Genomic DNA, 16799 nt, shown 5'->3' with positions numbered 1-16799 from the left:
CCTGCTTGCCCAACTCTCTCTGACCCTCCTGCTCAGATTTTCCTGGGGTCTGGCTGCCCTGGTGAGCATTGAGCGTTCAGGTGAGTGGACATGGCTCAGAGCTGGCATCTGCCTTCATGCTGCCTGCACCCTGCCCTCACCCCGACCCGGTGCCCCGGGGGCTCTGTGGCTTGAAGCATCTTCCAGGCACGGGGTGAGAAGAGGTGCCCACATCCCGCAGCCGCCCCAGGGACCAAGGCAGCACTGGGATCCAGCTGGGGAAGCTCAGCCCAGCGATAAGTTGGGGTTGGTTGGGTTTTGGTTTGTTTTCTTGGGTTGGTTTTTTTTTTGCTGTTTAGAGAGAAAATAAAGTGCTTGTGGGGAGCAAGAGCCAAGCTCCCCAGTGCCTAAAACAGCAATCGCAGCACTTCCTCGGATTTATGGTGTTTGCTTTCACAATGCCAGCCGGGATCCTGTTTGCTTCCTGCTCTGCAGCTGCAGTCCCAGCTGAAGACTCAGGAGATTCAGGTTTTATAACACTCCTGGATCCTGATGATGGCAACTCATCCAGCATCGTTTATTATCCCCCTGCCTCCTGTGGGGCTGGGGTGGGCTGTTGTCACCCCATCCCAGCACACACCATCCACAGGGTCCCCTCCTCCGGCACGGTGGGGCTCGAGCAGCAGCTCTGCAGAGGGAGCACCCGACCCTTGCTGGGAGGGGAGGCCAGCAGCGCTGTGCCCTCGGTGGGGCGCAGCACCCAGCTCTGCACGGGCACAGGCACCATCCCAGAGCCAGGCCAGGCAGGAGCAGCTGTGTCCCACCAGGGGGATGCGGAGACGTGGATGTGGCCTTCTACGAGGTCCCGGGATGCTCAAGGGTGGTGACTGCTCCTCACTGGTGTGCCTGGACATGCAGTCAGCCCCTGCTGCTGGCCTCTGCCTGGTCAATCAAAGTGACTGAACTCAGAGCAAGGCGCTTCTCCCAGCCCCTACATCCCATCCTCAGGTCTCAGTTGTCCCCCCGAGATGTAAGCACCAAAACCAGCTGCGCCTTTTCACCCTCCGGGGCAAAACCTCCTCTGGGATGCGCTAGCTAGCACAGCTGGAGAGGGTGCCGACTCCTCCAGCCACAGCATCCCTTGGGTACCCGAGCTGAAGCACTCAAGCACTGAGTCCAAGTCCCACTGCTGCTTTCCAAGCTACAAGCCCCCTCCTGTATGAGCCGTACCAAAATGCTCTGGACCCGCCATGGGGGTGCGTGCTGGGGCCAGGTGGGTCCCCAGGGATGGAAAACTGGGGGAAGGAGAGCAGCCAGGAGGGGAAAGACTGGGACTGACGGGTTGTGGGGGACCACCATCCCCATCCCCCAATGCACAGCCACAGCATGGAGGGAGCTTCGCTGCCCAGGTCCCTCTGCAACATGCCAAGGGGTGTCCTGACCCCTTTTGCTTCTCTGCATGTACCCAGTGAACAGCTTTGATGAAATACCCAAAAGCCATGAGTGGGCCGGTAACCTTAACTCCCTCTTTGGGAAACCGGAATGGCTACGGAAATCCCAGGAATGCCTCCCTGTGTCCCCAACGGAGCAGGGGCAGTGCCCCTCCTCACAGCCGAGAGATGCTCTCCCCCCAGATTTTCAGCTCCCTTCTGGAAGCCCGGCCAAATCATGCGGGCCTCCCAATGAAACCCGCCGCTTTTGTTTAACATTTGCTGTACTCAGTGATGAAACGATGATGGATTATTTCATTGTGGTTACTAGCATGCCAGACTTCTTTTTCCAAACACACAATAGGAATATTCATTTGCTGCTCCTACGACGAATGCTTTTATCCTCCTTATATAGTAACAACTCTGCACCAAAGGGCGAGTTTCATTTGTCACTGATACACTTCATCCCAGCTCACGGCCCCACGGCTGGCAGGTTATCCACGGGTGACCCAAGCTCCTCTGACTTATTATCAGCCTTTTCCAATGGATCCCACCGTCACTGCCAGCTGGTCATCCCACCCAGAGGGGCACAGCATCTCCCAGGGCGCTGCAGGGTGGGCTGGGGGTAACTCTCCGAGGGAGAGAGGGAATGCAAAGCTGGGGCTGCTCCCTCGGAGGTGAGAGCAGGAGATGCAGGATGGGGATGCGATGGGACAACGAGGGGGCCCGAAGCAGCAGCGTGAAGGGACTGTGCCTTCAAACCCAAAGGTGGTGAATCCAAAGCGGATAAAAGGAAGCCTTTTTTAGTTTTTTTTTTTTTCACTCCACGCTTAATTAGGCTGCCACAGGAAAACGCTCAGGCCAAAATTTAGCGGGATTCAAGAAGGGATTGGACATTTATAGGGATAACAAAAATATCCAGCTATAATAGCGGATGCCAACACAAATTCTGGAAGGGATATTAAGCCTCACGCGTCAGGGTGTAAACCTATCCCAAACTCTCAGAAAGTAGGGAGATTAACGCGAGGGCAGATGACCCACATCTGCTACCGCTGCCGCTGCCGCCTCGCTGCCAGAGCCACCGGCTGGACCCTCCCCGCAGCCCCGTTTCCTGCTGCCGGCAGCGCCTCTGAAGAGGGCTGCGAATTTCTCTTGGCACTTCTTCCCTTTGTTTGCAGCTCCCGGGGGCCGTGGGGCTCTGACCTCCTCCACCTCGCCCATCCCCTTGCTTTGCCTGTTGATAACAGCCTTATCGCTTCGTCCCAGAGGCAGCCCCTCTGGGTAAGGGTCTGTGGGGACCACAGCCGTGTCCCACGGGTGGCGTGGCATCTTCCCACGGCTTCTCGCTTCCAGCCAAGCCCTTGGTTTCCTCTCAGGTCACTTGTTGCCCAAACGCACATTCGCCTCACGACTTCACCCCTTCTGTTCCCTGTTTCTGCCGGGGCTGGTCTCCAGCCTCTGAAAGGGGCTGCTCAGCTACGGTGTTTGGTGGGTGCTGCTCGTACGCAGGCACGGTCCCGCTGTCACAGACACTGTTCGGATGAGCCCTGGGTCATACCTGGTGCAGAGCCTTCCTCACCCACTTTGTGTCAGTGGCAATGGCCGTACTGCTCGTTCTTGGCCCAAAAAACCCCCGCTGCCACCCACAGCCTGCGCGTGGCCACAAGCCTGGCACAGCTGCAGCCCAGGCTGGGGTGAAACTGCCCTGCTGTGGTACCCAGGAGCTGGGTGCGAGCATCTCCATCCCCACCGCGGAGAGTGACGCAGCATCCCACACTGGTTGTTAACAGGACGCCTGTACCGCTGCTGTCCCTGCGAGATAGGATGCTCCCAAAACCTTGGCCACTGTGAAGGATCAGAGATGGCTTAGCATGACCACAGGGAAGCCTGGAGCTCTCCTGGTCGGGGGCCAGGGTATCCCACGCTCACCACTTGCGTGCTCACCATCCTGCCGAGGGCAACCCCACTGGGGTCCTTTGGATCTCCCCTCACTGCGGAGCCTTGTACCCACAGGGGCTTCCAACTGGAGACATTTCTGGAGGGCATGAATCAGCTTTTCACAGCTTGTTAAAAATCTTGATCCTACCTCTTGTTTTCATGCCTTTCAAATCAGGAAATGAGTTTTACAACTTTTCCAGTGGGGCACAGCTGGTGGCCAGGGTCGTAAAGCTGAACTTTATAAATATCTCTTGTCGGGATCAGGGGAAGAGCATTAAAAAGGCAGAGAGAGAGAGAGAGAGAGAAAGAGAAGGGAAAGGAGCAAAGGCAATAGAGAAGCAAGGCAACCTCGGTGAAGAAGCCCAGCTCAACGTCGGCCATGGCCATGCGAGCACAGAAGATGGGGTGTGCTTGGGGTGGGCTTTGCCTGCTGCTCTCCCTCCTCCTCCAGCTGCCGGGCTCCCAGGCCAAATGCTACTTCCAGGCTAAAGGTAAGTGGGGAATGAGCCGGGAAGACGTTGATGGGAAGAGGAGGCCTCAGGTTGCCCCGGGGCGGCGGGGCTCTGCCCTGCATGCCTGCGAAGCGCGGAAGGGACTGTGCTGAGCTCAGGAGTGCGATCGTGGGCCAGTGATGAGTGGAAGGAGCAGTCTATAAACCACAGAACAGCTCCCCAGGGCTCTGGCTGAGAAACAGCTCGCTGGGCCATGAAGAGCTCCTGGCAGAAGCCCGGCTGGGGCCGAGCAGGCAGGACTAGCATGCAAAGGGAGGAGGGCTGGCCCATCTTTCCTCTGCTGCCTCCTTCCAGGGCTGCAGACATGCTCAAACACCAAGGGGTGCTGAATATGCACTCTCCAGGGAAGCAAGAGCCACTTGGCCTGGGCGACCAGCGAGGCACAGCCAGGAGAGGATGGGTGGGAGCATCACCTGGGTACCCCATACCTGTAGGGTGATGGAGAGGCCACCCAAGTATCTTCTGTACCATGGGGCGGGTGGGAGGTCATTAGGTCCCTCCTGTCCCCTCTTTGGGGACAGAGGGGTGCCAAGGAGTCTCCCACGTGCCCTGGCCTGTGGTGGCACGCGCCCTGGCATTGACACCTGAGGCCCAGGTATCCTCATGGCCACCGTTTCCTCTGCAGCTCCCTGTGAGTATGACGGGAAGAAGTTCTCCCTCGGGGAGTCGTGGCTGAGCACCAACTGCCTGCTCTGCACCTGCCTGCACCCCATCGGCGTGGGCTGCTGTGAGACGTGAGTGAGGGGCTGAGGGGCGCTGGGGGTGGTGGTGCTGCCCTGCCATGGCACTTCCACGCCCGTAGTGGGGACGTGGTCACCTGGGTCTGGTGGTTGCAAACGCTGTGGAGAAAATGTCAGAATCCCAGGGGGTTGCAGGGTGACAGGCCCGGGGGGGGACAAGGGGCAGAGGTGGGTGGGAGCCCACCGGGGTGCTGAGGGTGGTGGGGCGAGTTGGGATGACAAAAGCAAGATGCCAGGAGCTGGTGACCCAGCCTGCCCGAGCTGTCCTGGGAGACACCTTGGCAGAGAAGGAAGCCACCCAGCACTGCCAGCAGCCCCCTGGCATGGAACAGGGTGAGCTGACGGCACCGTGTCCTCTCCCGCAGCACCCAGCACCCCATCGACTTCCCCGACTGGTGCGAAGCCCACTACGACTCGCAGACCTGCCAGATCTCGGTGGTGCAGAAGGCCAACCCCAGCCTGCCTTGCGTGAAGAGCATGGAGCACGAGTGGGGCTCGGCCGGCACCCCCGAGCCGCTGAGCAACAAGGTGCTGGGCACGGGGCTGAGCAGATAGAGGCTCCGCAGCACCCTGTGTGTCCCCCCCCTGCATCATCCTCCCTCCTCCAGAGCACACCTCCCGCATGCTCCAGACCTGCCCCATCCCGTAGAGATGTCACTGCTGCCACCTTCAAGGGAAACCACTATCCACACACTATGGTACCGAGCTAACATTCACACCCTAGCGCTGCCATGGCACGGCTTTGCTTCCTCCTTCAGCTTCCTGAACCAAAACAGGGCCTCCTCCCCGTGAGATGCCCTGTGCACCATGGGAAGGCAGATCCTACAGGATCTCTTCCCAGGTGAGCAGGAAACACCCAGCTACTAAAGGGGTACAGGACCAAATTAGCCTGCAGTCTTGTACTCCCGCTTTCAGCTCCAAGCTAAGCAGCTCCCTCCTCCCACCAAGACCCCCATCCCCCTGCACGGCAGCCGTGGAGAGCTCGCTGGGAAGCACCATGGCCCTTCGTGCAGGACCCATGCGTCCTGGCCAGCCCCTTCTCTGCCCCGGAGCATGAAGGGCAACAACCCATCTCTGGAACCACTAACGTCCCTGCTCCTGCAGTTCCCAGGGCCGGAGGGGATTCCCGGCACTGCAGACTGGCCCTGGGCACCACTGCAATGGAGCCAGCCCAGGGTGGGCGGCAGAGCTGGGGGAGCCACTGGAAGATGTCCCCATTGGAGGATCCCATCCCACCTGCAGGGGAGCAGGGAGGGGAGCTGGATGCCCTGCTAGGCTTCAGGGAGCTGAAGCAATCCGCGTGTGCCAGGGTGGAGCCGGCCACCCTGGCAGCCTGCCCCAGCCGGTGCCATGCCTGTGTTGTGCAGAGCCTTGTGTAGATGTTTCTGTTCTTGCAATAAAGATATTAAACAAAGAGGTCTCCAGACTGTGACTGTCATGGAGGGTGGGCTGCATCCACCATGGGGAAGGGTGTAGGAAAAAGGCTCCTGGGAAAGCCGAGTTCCGCACAATTCAAATGTTTATTAGATTTCCATGCAAAGAGGAAAACTCTTTGAAAGGTTTGGTAGAAATTGGGAGCTGGCTGTTGAGCAGGGAAACCTCCACCCCCAGCTCCTGAATGCACAGCACGCATTCACTCCACCTCCTGAAGGATCCCGAGACCAGCAGGATGCCTTCACGTCCAGGAGCGCAGGCAAAGAACAGCCCAGGCGCTCATTTCCTCTCAGTTTTGGATCGTCACTATCATGCTGCCACAGCATGCGTCTGCATCCACGACACCAGCACATCCCGGCAGCGCAGGGCTGGCCTGCCAGGACCTGCCTCCTCCTGGTGAGGGTAGTGGGGGCGCTGGGCTTCACACATGGGACACGCCCCAGAGGAGGCAGGACATCTGCCAGGGCAGGAGAGCAGGCTCCAACCCAGACCAGGTGTGCAGCATGCTTCACCTAGAGGCCAGGCCTCCTCTGCTCGTGGGTGTCTCTGTAGGGGCACAGCCTTCACCCAAGGGTGGTACAGGTCTTCTCTGATGGGTTCCCCTCCCCTTTCCCTGGGCTGGGCCTTTCCTTCTTGGAAGTCCCTCATGCGGTAAAGGCACATTAAGCCATTCCCTGTGAGGCAGGTTTATTTTCACTGAGTGCTGGGACTCGCACCCTCACGCAGGCAGGAAGGGTCCGGCTCCCAGCCGAGGGCTGCAGCACAAGACACGGCAGCAAGCACGGTGCTCCTCCACCCACAGGTGGAGACTTGCCCAGTGCCCACCTGGGCATCACAGAGGAACCCAAGGGGACACTGGGGTGTGGGCCAGTGGGCCACTGGGGTCATGCCAGTGAGTCCTGGCCACCATTACCACCGGTGGCATACGCCTGCAGCACCACAGGTCCCTACCAGCTCTCTCCACTTCAGATGGTGATGGAGTTGGTGCTGGAGAACTGAGATACATAGGAAGCCAGGATGGGGTTGGTGGGAAGGACTTTGATGGGCAAGTCCCAGCTGAAGGTGTCCACTTCAATCTGCTCCATCCCAGTCCAGGTGACGGCCTCCGACTGGTTCCCACGAACCAAGCAAGTCCCCGCTGACTCCCCAGAGGTCACAAACTCAAAGTGCAGCCTCCACTTCAGGGACACTGTGGGCAAGAGAGGGGTCAGCAGCCAACACCACAAAGGATGGGGACAGCAGCTGTCTCAGCTCTGTCTGTCCTCGCAAGGAGACATGCAAATAAGCCCACTCATGCAGGCCAGCTCCCTCCCACATGACACAGCCCTGCAGGGTAGTAAAGGCAGGGCTGAGGACATCGAAGGAGGACTGCAGAGACAAGTAGGGGCAGGTCCCTTCCCTGGTGGCCACTAACCGATGTTGGTGGTGAATCCCGGGGTAGAGCTGAGCGGGATGGGTAGGCTGAAGCTGCTCTGGGCTGTGTGCAGGCAGGCCTCCTGATGGCGGGCGTGCGTGCTGAAGGAGCCGGGCTGCCCTCGCCGGCGCTGGAACTCCTCCTGGATGCTCTCCTCTGTCTGCAGGCTCACTGAGAACTGCAGGGCAATCGGCACGGTGCTCGCTCTCACACCCTCACACAGCCCTGCCCCAAAGCCCCGGGGCCTCGCTTTCCCAAATGAGCTCAGAAATGTAGCCCTTCCCCACCTCACACCCTAAGGGGACCTCAGCTAGGTCCCACTAGAAACCGTCCCTAGAAACCCCACAGAAGCCCAATCCCTTCCTGTTTATCCCCAACCTGAACCCCCTGCCTCTTCCACAGTGACCCCAAAGCCGGCACTGACCTGCAGACATGGGATGTCTCCTTCTGAGAAGTTAAAGGTCCCAATGACATCCTCTCCTATCTTATACACAGTTTTAAAGATGCAGAATGTCCCCACCTTCCCACGAGTGTTGCTGATGTTATACAAGTCTGTGGAGCAAGAAGAGTTGCGGAAAGGGTTGCAGCGGGATGAGGCTTTTTTCCATACAGTGCTCTGGGTTAATAACACAGTCCTGCAGACATGCCTGCTGCCTGAGTGTGAAGGACAGGCCCTGAAGGCAGCATTCCCTTTGGGAAACGCCTGCAGTGAGCAGGAGCAAACCACACACTGGCTGCGATATGTCTGGGCGAGGGTCTCTCTGGTTGAGTTAGGAAAAGCCCAAGATTGGCAGGGAGGAGTCCATGGGAAATGCTGACCCAAGCAGGCCCTGACAGTGCTGCTCCACAGCCCCAGTCAGAGCTTTGGCTGGCCAGCGAGAGATTTTTGCAGCAAGCCCTGAGCTGTGCTTCACACCCAGATCAGGACAGCAGGCTCAAGCAGGGAATATGACCTACGCAAGCTGCGTCGGGACGTGGCCACCATGAGCAGTTCTGTTGCCAGGTCTGCCAGCCGTGAGTCTTTCTTCAAGCCCTCCTCCTCCTCCAGGAAGGGGTTTGAGGGCGCAACGGCCTCATCCTGTGGGAACTGGTAGTCCTTGAGCCCTGGGGAGAGAGTGAGAGCGTCAGCAGGGCAGGGTTTAGCCACGCCTGTGTCTGCAGAGAGGGCAGCATGTGGCCTTACCATGCAGCACAAGGACACGGAAGGGTACGCGCAGGAGCTTGATGGGGGAGTTGACACGCTGGCAGCCAATGGTCAGCTTGTACACATATTTTACCGACTGTCCCCGGAAAGAGGGAGGGCCGTCTATGGGCAGTGTCTCACAGTACGAATCTGCAAGAAGTACAGAAAAGATTGCTATTCAAGGCCAAATGGAAGCTCCTGGAGCTGTTGCTCATGGGCTCCCTGCACTGAGGGTTAGGACCAGCAGTAGGGCTGAGCTAGGGACAGTGCCTGGTGCTTTCTGCCATCTCCTCTTTCCCACAGGAGGCCAAGCACGTCCCCAGCTTCCCTGTACCAGCGCAACTGCTCCTCACATCACATGTGCCATCATCCAGGCATTGCTTCCAGCACATACAACCACACACACAAATTCTGCCTCAAAAGAATGTGAAAGATGTAAAACCCAGGAACACAAACACATGAGAGCTAAACTTACTCATCACGAGTTCAACCTGAATTTGCCTCTGCGCACTTCCTTCGGACACTGCTTTCATGGTGCAGTCACACACTGTGGTTTCCTCAGGGCTCTGCCCCATGCGGCAGAGAGGTGCCGATCAAGACCTCAGGCCTCTTTTGATATTCACTTTACACAAACCCCAAACTCAGCAACAAAAATTAGCTTCTTCCTGTGTTTTTCTCTGAAGCACTGTGTCTAAATGACCAAGAAACAATTAAGAGACCTTCCCAACAACCTGTGGCTTATCCCCCCTGACAGCCTGATGACTTAGACCACAAAGCCTCTGACTCTGAGACCTCTGACATGTGAGGGCTTGGCTTTACACCACATTCAGCCCCCTCAAAGCCCCTTGGCCACCACACAAACCCCAACGCTTCTCAACGCAGTGTGAACACTTCTGCAGCTTTCCCAAACCGCACATTGTATAATAAGAAAGGCGCAAACAGTGAACTGTGGAAAGTCTCCACCTCTCTGGCTTGCCCACCGTGACGCAGATACACCCTGCCAAAGGAAGGGCAGCATCCTGCTGTGAAACCACAGATGCTTCCCCATGTCTGGCACATCCTAAACATTGAGGCTTAGATTAAAAGCTAGGGTTACATTTTAAATGTAACTTCTAGATTTAAAATAACAGAACTGGAAGAAAGAAAAAAGCCTGTGCTAGTGCATAGTGTCCACTGGCTGTCACACCTTAAAACACAAGGCTGTCCCACTGGACTGGGCTGCAGACAAAGCTGAGAACTGTCCTAACAGGGAGGAAAATCAGGTATTTCCAAGGAAGGAAGCAATCTGCTGTAAACTCCTGTACCAGCCTTAACATGAGTGCTCACAGAGACCTTCTGTGAGCAGTGAGGATAATGAGCAACAGAGACCACCACCACCCGAGGAGGATGCGTGGTTTGCTACCTGGCACAGGAATGCCGAGACTCGGGAAGTCCCAGCTTCCGTGCGTATCCCAGAAGGATGCACATTCCTAGTGCTACGGATGCCTTCCTTACCCACCTGCTGTACCCTCTGGCTGGGCTCCTGGCCTGTGTCCAGGCTGCTTCCATTTTCGCCCCTCTCTGTGATCTACCAAATATTTAAAGGTATTACAAAACTGGAAAGGAGGCAAAGACAGCCAGAGAAATTACTTGAGGGCTTGAAAAAATGTTTTATGGTGACAAATTTAAAGAGCTCAGTCTGGGCAGTGTGTCAAAGGGATGGGAGGTGAGTCAACTTATAGGCACCACAACAAGGGGAAGATACTGGGGAATAAGCTGATCGGTAACTGAAAACAAGGCCTTTTATCAAGAGAGAGCCTCACACAACCTCAGCTGTATGTGCCAGCTCTGGCTACGGTTTAATAACATAGTACTTTGCTGAAGGAGAATTAACATTTCTTGGGGTTTTTTTTTTTGCTTTTCCAAACTGTACAGCAAAACTCAAAACTTCTGAAAAACAGGAAATGAAGAATTAAGATACACACCCACACAGCCTTAACTCTGCCTCCACAGAGCTGGCAGGAGCCCCCAGGAATGATCTGCAAGCGTGCCAGCTGTAGTCTCGCGTAAGAGGAGCAGCACCACAGGCCAACGGGATCGGTGTGAGCAGCCTGGCAGAGCTGGGGCTGTGATACGGGGGTTTCAGTGCTAAAAATCCCGTGCCACACACAGCAGCATTGCATGTGACACGCGCAATGGACATGTGCATCACAAAACCAAGGGGAAAGGCTGCAATATTCAAAGTGTAGAAGAGTTCATCTCCTTCATATGTAGCTGCATTCACGCGCAAGGCAGGTGCAGGCTGCTTGCGTGAGTGTCACCCAGTGGCAGAGTGCACAGACACACACACTGCAACATCACTGGAAAGGAGAGACTCTCCCTGGCTTAGCTGGGGGCTGATCAACTTCTGCCTCCAAAGCCAGTGGACAAGTCACTGATCTGCTCTCCCAGAGCCTGCCGAGTCTGCTTCAGATGCTCCAAGAAAAGGGGCTTCCCCCTGCTCCCAGGGAACAGACGCTCCAGCCCCACATCTGCCAGCAGTGAGGTGCACAGTAGAATCCAGGTGGGCCTCAGGCCAGCTGAGATTTCTGCCTCCTCCCTGGCACGGCCACTTTCGGAAAGCACAAGGGACTTTTGCTCTGATGTGGCAGTGCCAGTTCCATTCCCCCTCATGCTGCTGTAGTACAGTAAGTAAATAACTAAACATGGTGACACGACAGTCTTTCCAGTTTAGGAGACACAGCCCCGTACAGCACTGCCTTACACTGCTAACCACCCAGCCAAGCCAGGCTGGTTTTACCCTGTCTGCTTTTCCCTCCAGTCAGGCCACTCAAAGCCTAAGAAAGGCAGGAGATCCCAGCTTCAAAACCAGCATGCCACAGCCCACTGCTCCTTGGTCTCACTCGCAGCTCTGCTCTCACCTCCCCAGAGCTTGGTGCTCCAGCAGAGTCCTCTCCACCAAAGGCACTGCCTCTCTTCTCCCTTTGCTCTGTGACTTGAGAGATATCCGTCAATCGTTCCCAGCAGATCCCTGGGACAACCCGAGGAAGCTGTCCACACGCAGCCTGCCATGCCTAATGCTACACTGCCGCTGGACCATGGGCCACTGAATGCAAAGAAGGCGCGACACAAACTGAAAGACTGGGTCACACAGCCACCAATCAAGAGACAACAGCACATACTCATATTTTCACAGCTGTCTACTCAGGTAGAAGGAACTGCCTGGAACAACAAAAATGAGTTGCTGCAATTTCCTTGTGAAAAGGACGGTAATTTCTCAAAATAGCAAAAGGGAAAGTAGCAATGAAGGAGAGCTTACAGGGGACCCACTGGAACAACACTGTTTGAGGGCTCTGGAGACACAGAGAGCTTTGAGCAGAGAAGTTGAGAAGTGCTCGCTTTTAGAGCAGGGAAACTAGAACAGGCAGAAGACTCTATGATCTCCAGGACTGCCACAACCTGAAGAGGAAGCATGGACCTTCAGAGGACGCCAGCCTAAATCCCAAGAATACTCCAGTGTGGCTGAAGAAATAAAGGCAAGGAAATGCAGGTGTGTGTAACCACTACTTCAGCTGCAGACAGGTATTTAAAAATGTTTTATGCCTCGCAGCTACGCAACGGACCTGCAGCAAAGGACACGGGCCAGAGGCAGGACTGAGGGACATGTTGCAGTATGTAGTCCTCATACAGTGGAGAACAGACACTGGACAATGCAGTAGTTCCTTAGTACTCATGCTCCCACCAAAGCACCTTGCCTTCCACAAGCACCGGGGTCTCCTGCTTGCAGCACTCAGGTCCACAAACCCAGCTTGGAGAGCGGGGCTCCCCAGAGGCGAGCTCTCTGAGCAGGGGAAAAGACAGGACTCACAGGACTTTGACTCTCCGGGATCCAGTCGCAAGTCACAGAAGAGAATCTTTGGTGGAGTGGACAGGATACACTGACCCCGCTCTCCTGGAAGAGAAGAAGAACCACATGAATGCTGCCTGGCCTCAGGGCCCAGGCCAGACGGGTCTTATCCTTCCAGGTAGGAATGGAGAGGAAAAGGAGTCGAGTAGGAAATAGCTCATGCCCCAGTCAGATCATGAGACATTCACAGAACAGCTGGACAGACAACCCTCAAGTTTCGCTCCAAGGCAGCACCACTTTGACCTCAGTATTAACAATGTCCTGCAGCTGCCGTCACCGGGGAATCACACAACGAAAGCAACATGGACTTCCCGCTCACTGTGACATGTGCTGCTCTCAAGACACACGTTATAGTCTGCTTGACTCCCACTCGCCGTGCTCTCACCATCCCTACCCAGGGTTACACTCACCTCTGTTGGGGACGAAGACTGTCTCATTCTCTGCCTGCACGTCGTGCTTGCTGCCATCAGAAGGAGGTAGCGCTACCCGGTTCTCGCTGGTGTGAAACTGGCAGTGGATCTGGGCACTGGCCCACGCCAGCATCTCACTGAGAGCAAAGAAGAGCAAACACTCGTGACTATGCTTTAAGCCTGGATTACAGCAAGCATGAAGTGACATGCAGAGCAGCACTCTGAGGCACCTGCAGTGATAATGCAACCATCAGGGAAGGGGGCAGCAACATATACCTGCAGCCTGGGTTCATCTGCCCTTGCCCATAGCACCCAGCTGCCCCAAGCTCAACACTCCTTGGGGCAGGCAGGTCACAGATGTGCTCCCTCCCCACAGCACCGTCCCCCTCAAGAATATCCACTTCTCGTTGTCTCAGACCAGAGAAGGACACTTCTGTGTCCTTCATAAGGACCTATTTTCTCCTCATGATGCAAGGGTTTAGCTGACGGCTACAGAGGAGGCAAAAGTGTCGTTTTGTCCTCACCCTGTAGAGTCACAAGAACTGGTTGCATCCAGCATGAAAAACAGCCTCATGGTTTGGGCTCTGCTACGACCTCAGCTATTCCACAGGGCATTTCCCATGGCATTACTGACACCTTTCAGTTTCCGAAACACTCATCTATTTTATTTCAATAGCGGTCTCGTTAATTTAGCCAGTGTATGGTTGCTCTGGTGTTTTCCAACATCATGATCCAATTAGTAAGCGCTGACACCAGAGTTTTAGGTGGCACAGGGAACTTTTGTGGCACATGAGGATCTCTCAATGTGACACATCAGAGCAGTTAAACTTCTAGACGAACCAGAGAAAAAGGCGTGCTGCATTCATTTCAGCTGACTAATAATGGGCTATTTGATCTTTGCATGTGCTGGCTGCCTTTACCCAAACACGCGTTGCTTACTCTACCCAGTTACCTCTATCCCCACAATTGCAATTCTGTATCTTCCAAAGTACTATCATGGCTTTTTCATAAGGGCCCTAACGTTTTCTGCTGTAAGGCATCTACTACATGGAAACAGAGAAATTGTCTCTTGCTGGGGACACAATGTTTACTGATTTTATATAAGCTTAGCATAAATATAGTACCTTCAAACACCGTATTTTTAACCTTTTTTTTTTTCCAGTATCACCCAATAATATGCCACCGGATTCTTTTCTTTTTTTCAACTGGACACCCAAACAAAATTTGCATGTGCCTTCCTACCAGCAGACCTGGCTTGCCCAGCTGGCAGGGTGCGGAAAGATCCTGCGCTGGTTCTGAGGCCGCTTCCCTTCTCTCTCACCTCTTCCTACAACTCCTGTAGTCCCCATGTGCCGCACCCCACGCAGCCTTTGGGCAGAAGAGCTTTGTTTCTTGTATGCCTGATACACCACAATCAAATTCACTTTCTGCCTTTTACTTACTGCCTGTCAGTTCTGTTCCTGTGCTTGAACTGCATGCCTCTCAGTTCCTCCACCCGCACCACAGCTTTTGCCAGCCCTGAAAGCTTCTAGTCCCCGACAGGTCTATCTGCCTGTTACAGTGACTGTGCTTTGATCTGGCTCCTGCCTTTACGCAACCCACAGCTTCAATTTCCAAACCACCAATCTATTTGGTGTTGCCACTTGTATGACTATGCCAGGTCTTATCAGTTTGGTCACCTGCCTTTTTATTTTAAAAACTTTTTGTTTTCCAAGAGGCGGTTTTCTACAGACCATGACACACCTGAAGTTCCCAAATGAAGCTCCTGTAACTGTACCGCGAACTTCCAAAACTGCTCTATCTGCTACCTTTGCAGTCTCGTGTGTTTCGGAACAGGTAAAACAGCACTGTCACCACATAAGACAAAACTTTGGGAAACTAGATGCTTATGCCACAGCTGAATTTGAAAGCTGAATTCAGCAGGCAAAAGGAACCAGGAAGCTTTCCAGGATGGAAAGCTAAGGAAGGCAATAAACAAAGAAGCTCTACAGTGGTAATACAAGAGCCTGCTTTGCAGCTGCTGAGACTGTAAGCACTGGAAGTGCGTCCACCAAAACAATCACGTGTCAAATGTGTACTGGTGATGAAAAGATGCTGAACCTGACAGGACTGGAAAGGGACGCTTCCCAAGCAGGGCTCAAGACAAGAAAACACTCTCCACCCCGCCAGACACTCAGACAAGGCCATACACTCAGCGGACATGGAAGCTTTGGGTGACTCCTTATGATGCAGAGTCACCCCCTGTGAGCCAATATAGGAAGCTCCCATCTTCCTATGTTTCCTCAACAACTGTTTTGGGCCCAGTAATGATAAGGGGAGATGCAGCGCTCAATGGTTGGGCCACAGAACATGCTGCCACAGAAGGTCGCCTCTTTCTGACTCTTGGCCCGCCAGCTCCAGAGGCAGGGATCACACTGATATGTCAGTGCGCTGCCGGACAGAGAGAGCCCTTTCCATAAACATAGGAAATAATGACGTTGCCTGGATGTTGCCCTGTGAGACTGTCACCCTGGTGTAACTAGATATCCTGCTTTAACAGCAAGTTTGGCTTCATTTTCTACCAGTAACCCTGTTGCTAAGGGCTCACCTGAGGGGCAGTTAAGTACATCTCTAACTGCATACCTTTTTTCTCGCCTCTTTCTTGGGGGCAGAAAACCAGAATAATTATCTCCGTTTCAGCCCTGAAATAGCAATTGCGCAAAGCACCCTTAAGGGAATACCTTGGGTCGGGAAGTCACCAGGGGCTGAGCTGGCACCATTGCCCCACAACCCAGTCATGACTACATCGGGCTGCTCAGGAGGGAGGAAGGGACTTTCCCTCTGGAGGAACCCTGACAGCTCTACCACATGCACAGAAGGGCCCACCAACACAAGCTGTCGTACCTGCTGGCGGAGGTAGATGATGCTGATAGGGGGTTGGTGAAGGTGATCACACACTCCAGCACTTCCCCTGCCAGAAAGACAGGCCCACGGCCCAGCTTGGCCAACACCTCGATCATGGCTTAGACAGCCCCGCTTCACACCTGCCAACAACAACAAAAAAAACCAACCAAGAGTGGGCATGGAGATGGGGAAATGGAAAAGCAGCCAGGCTGGGCTCGTGCACAGGGGGGAGGTCAGGGAGAGCCCCAGCTCTAGAGACAGCACATGGATATATACAGGGGCCGGGGACAGCCCTGGCCTTGCACACACAAACGCACAGAGGCCAAGGACTACCCTGGCCTTGCACACACACAAACACGCACACAGGGGCCAGGGACGGCCCTAGCCTTGCACACACAAACATACATACACGCACACAGGGGCCAGGGACAGTCCTGGCCTTGCACACACAAACACAAGACAGACACAGAGATGTGCAGAGGAAACACGCCCAGCCCTGACCAACACAGGCACATAACCCCCCCACACCTCCCGCAGCCCCACACAGACACAACACACACTGCAGGGGGTGAGGGACGGCCCTGCCGCCCGCAATCCGAGAGGGGAGCTCCAGGGCGGCCCCGACCGCAGACACACAACCGTAAACGCCCACCGGAGGGGAGAGGGGAACACAGGACCGCGCACACACCCCCCACGGCCCCACTCGCCACCCCGCACAGGCCCCGCTCGCTGCCCCGCGACACACCGAGCCCAGCTTCCCCTCAGCGGCTCTCCCGGCCTGCTCAGCGCGGCCCGAGCGTGCTCGGCAGCCCTCGGAAACTCTTCGGCAACGCTCGGGAGTCGCTCGGCAACTTTCGGCCGGCGCTCGGTAGCGCTCGGGCGCCGCTCGGCAAAGCTCGGGCATCGCTCAGGAGCTCTGGGCATCGCTCGGGAACTCTCGGAATGCGTTCGGCAACGCTCGGGCAGCCCTAGGTAGCGCTCGTCAGCGCT

General features: G+C 55.5%; 2 protein-coding genes across 2 annotated transcripts; one reads left to right on the top strand and one right to left on the bottom strand.

The window, feature by feature from the left end:
• Positions 1 to 3726: 3726 nt before the first annotated feature.
• On the top strand, positions 3727 to 5154 carry MSMP (microseminoprotein, prostate associated). The gene is made up of 3 exons (XM_063321312.1): positions 3727 to 3838; positions 4485 to 4593; positions 4965 to 5154. Exons 1-3 carry the CDS (start codon positions 3727 to 3729, stop codon positions 5152 to 5154), a joined length of 411 nt encoding a protein of 136 aa, XP_063177382.1.
• Positions 5155 to 6107: 953 nt separating this feature from the next.
• Positions 6108 to 16725, bottom strand: RGP1 (RGP1 homolog, RAB6A GEF complex partner 1). The gene is made up of 9 exons (XM_063320698.1): positions 16555 to 16725; positions 15810 to 15949; positions 12927 to 13063; positions 12478 to 12561; positions 8631 to 8780; positions 8405 to 8551; positions 7872 to 7999; positions 7448 to 7625; positions 6108 to 7222 (listed from the first exon to the last, which is right to left on the bottom strand). Exons 2-9 carry the CDS (start codon positions 15923 to 15925, stop codon positions 6999 to 7001), a joined length of 1164 nt encoding a protein of 387 aa, XP_063176768.1. The 5' UTR covers positions 15926 to 15949; positions 16555 to 16725; the 3' UTR covers positions 6108 to 6998.
• Between the last annotated feature and the right edge of the window lie 74 nt (positions 16726 to 16799).

This window comes from Chroicocephalus ridibundus, chromosome Z (genome assembly GCF_963924245.1).
Source record: "Chroicocephalus ridibundus chromosome Z, bChrRid1.1, whole genome shotgun sequence".
Taxonomy (NCBI): Eukaryota; Metazoa; Chordata; class Aves; order Charadriiformes; family Laridae; genus Chroicocephalus; species Chroicocephalus ridibundus.
The sequence above is the reverse complement of the archived record's forward strand: the minus strand, read 5'-3'. Positions and strand labels throughout refer to the sequence as shown.

What these genes read in the sequence shown, in the direction of transcription:
- MSMP (XM_063321312.1), top strand. Translation starts at nt 3,727, where the DNA reads ATGGCCATGCGAGCACAGAAGATGGGGTGTGCTTGGGGTGGGCTTTGC. An exon ending in ATGCTACTTCCAGGCTAAAG is followed by an intron (nt 3,839 to 4,484) that starts GTAAGTGGGGAA and finishes TTTCCTCTGCAG; the next exon opens with CTCCCTGTGAGTATGACGGG. An exon ending in GGCGTGGGCTGCTGTGAGAC is followed by an intron (nt 4,594 to 4,964) that starts GTGAGTGAGGGG and finishes CCTCTCCCGCAG; the next exon opens with CACCCAGCACCCCATCGACT.
- RGP1 (XM_063320698.1), bottom strand. Translation starts at nt 15,925, where the DNA reads ATGATCGAGGTGTTGGCCAAGCTGGGCCGTGGGCCTGTCTTTCTGGCA. An exon ending in TCCCGGAGAGTCAAAGTCCT is followed by an intron (nt 8,781 to 12,477) that starts GTGAGTCCTGTC and finishes TACTTCTTGCAG; the next exon opens with ATTCGTACTGTGAGACACTG. An exon ending in CACGTCCCGACGCAGCTTGC is followed by an intron (nt 8,000 to 8,404) that starts GTAGGTCATATT and finishes CTTGCTCCACAG; the next exon opens with ACTTGTATAACATCAGCAAC.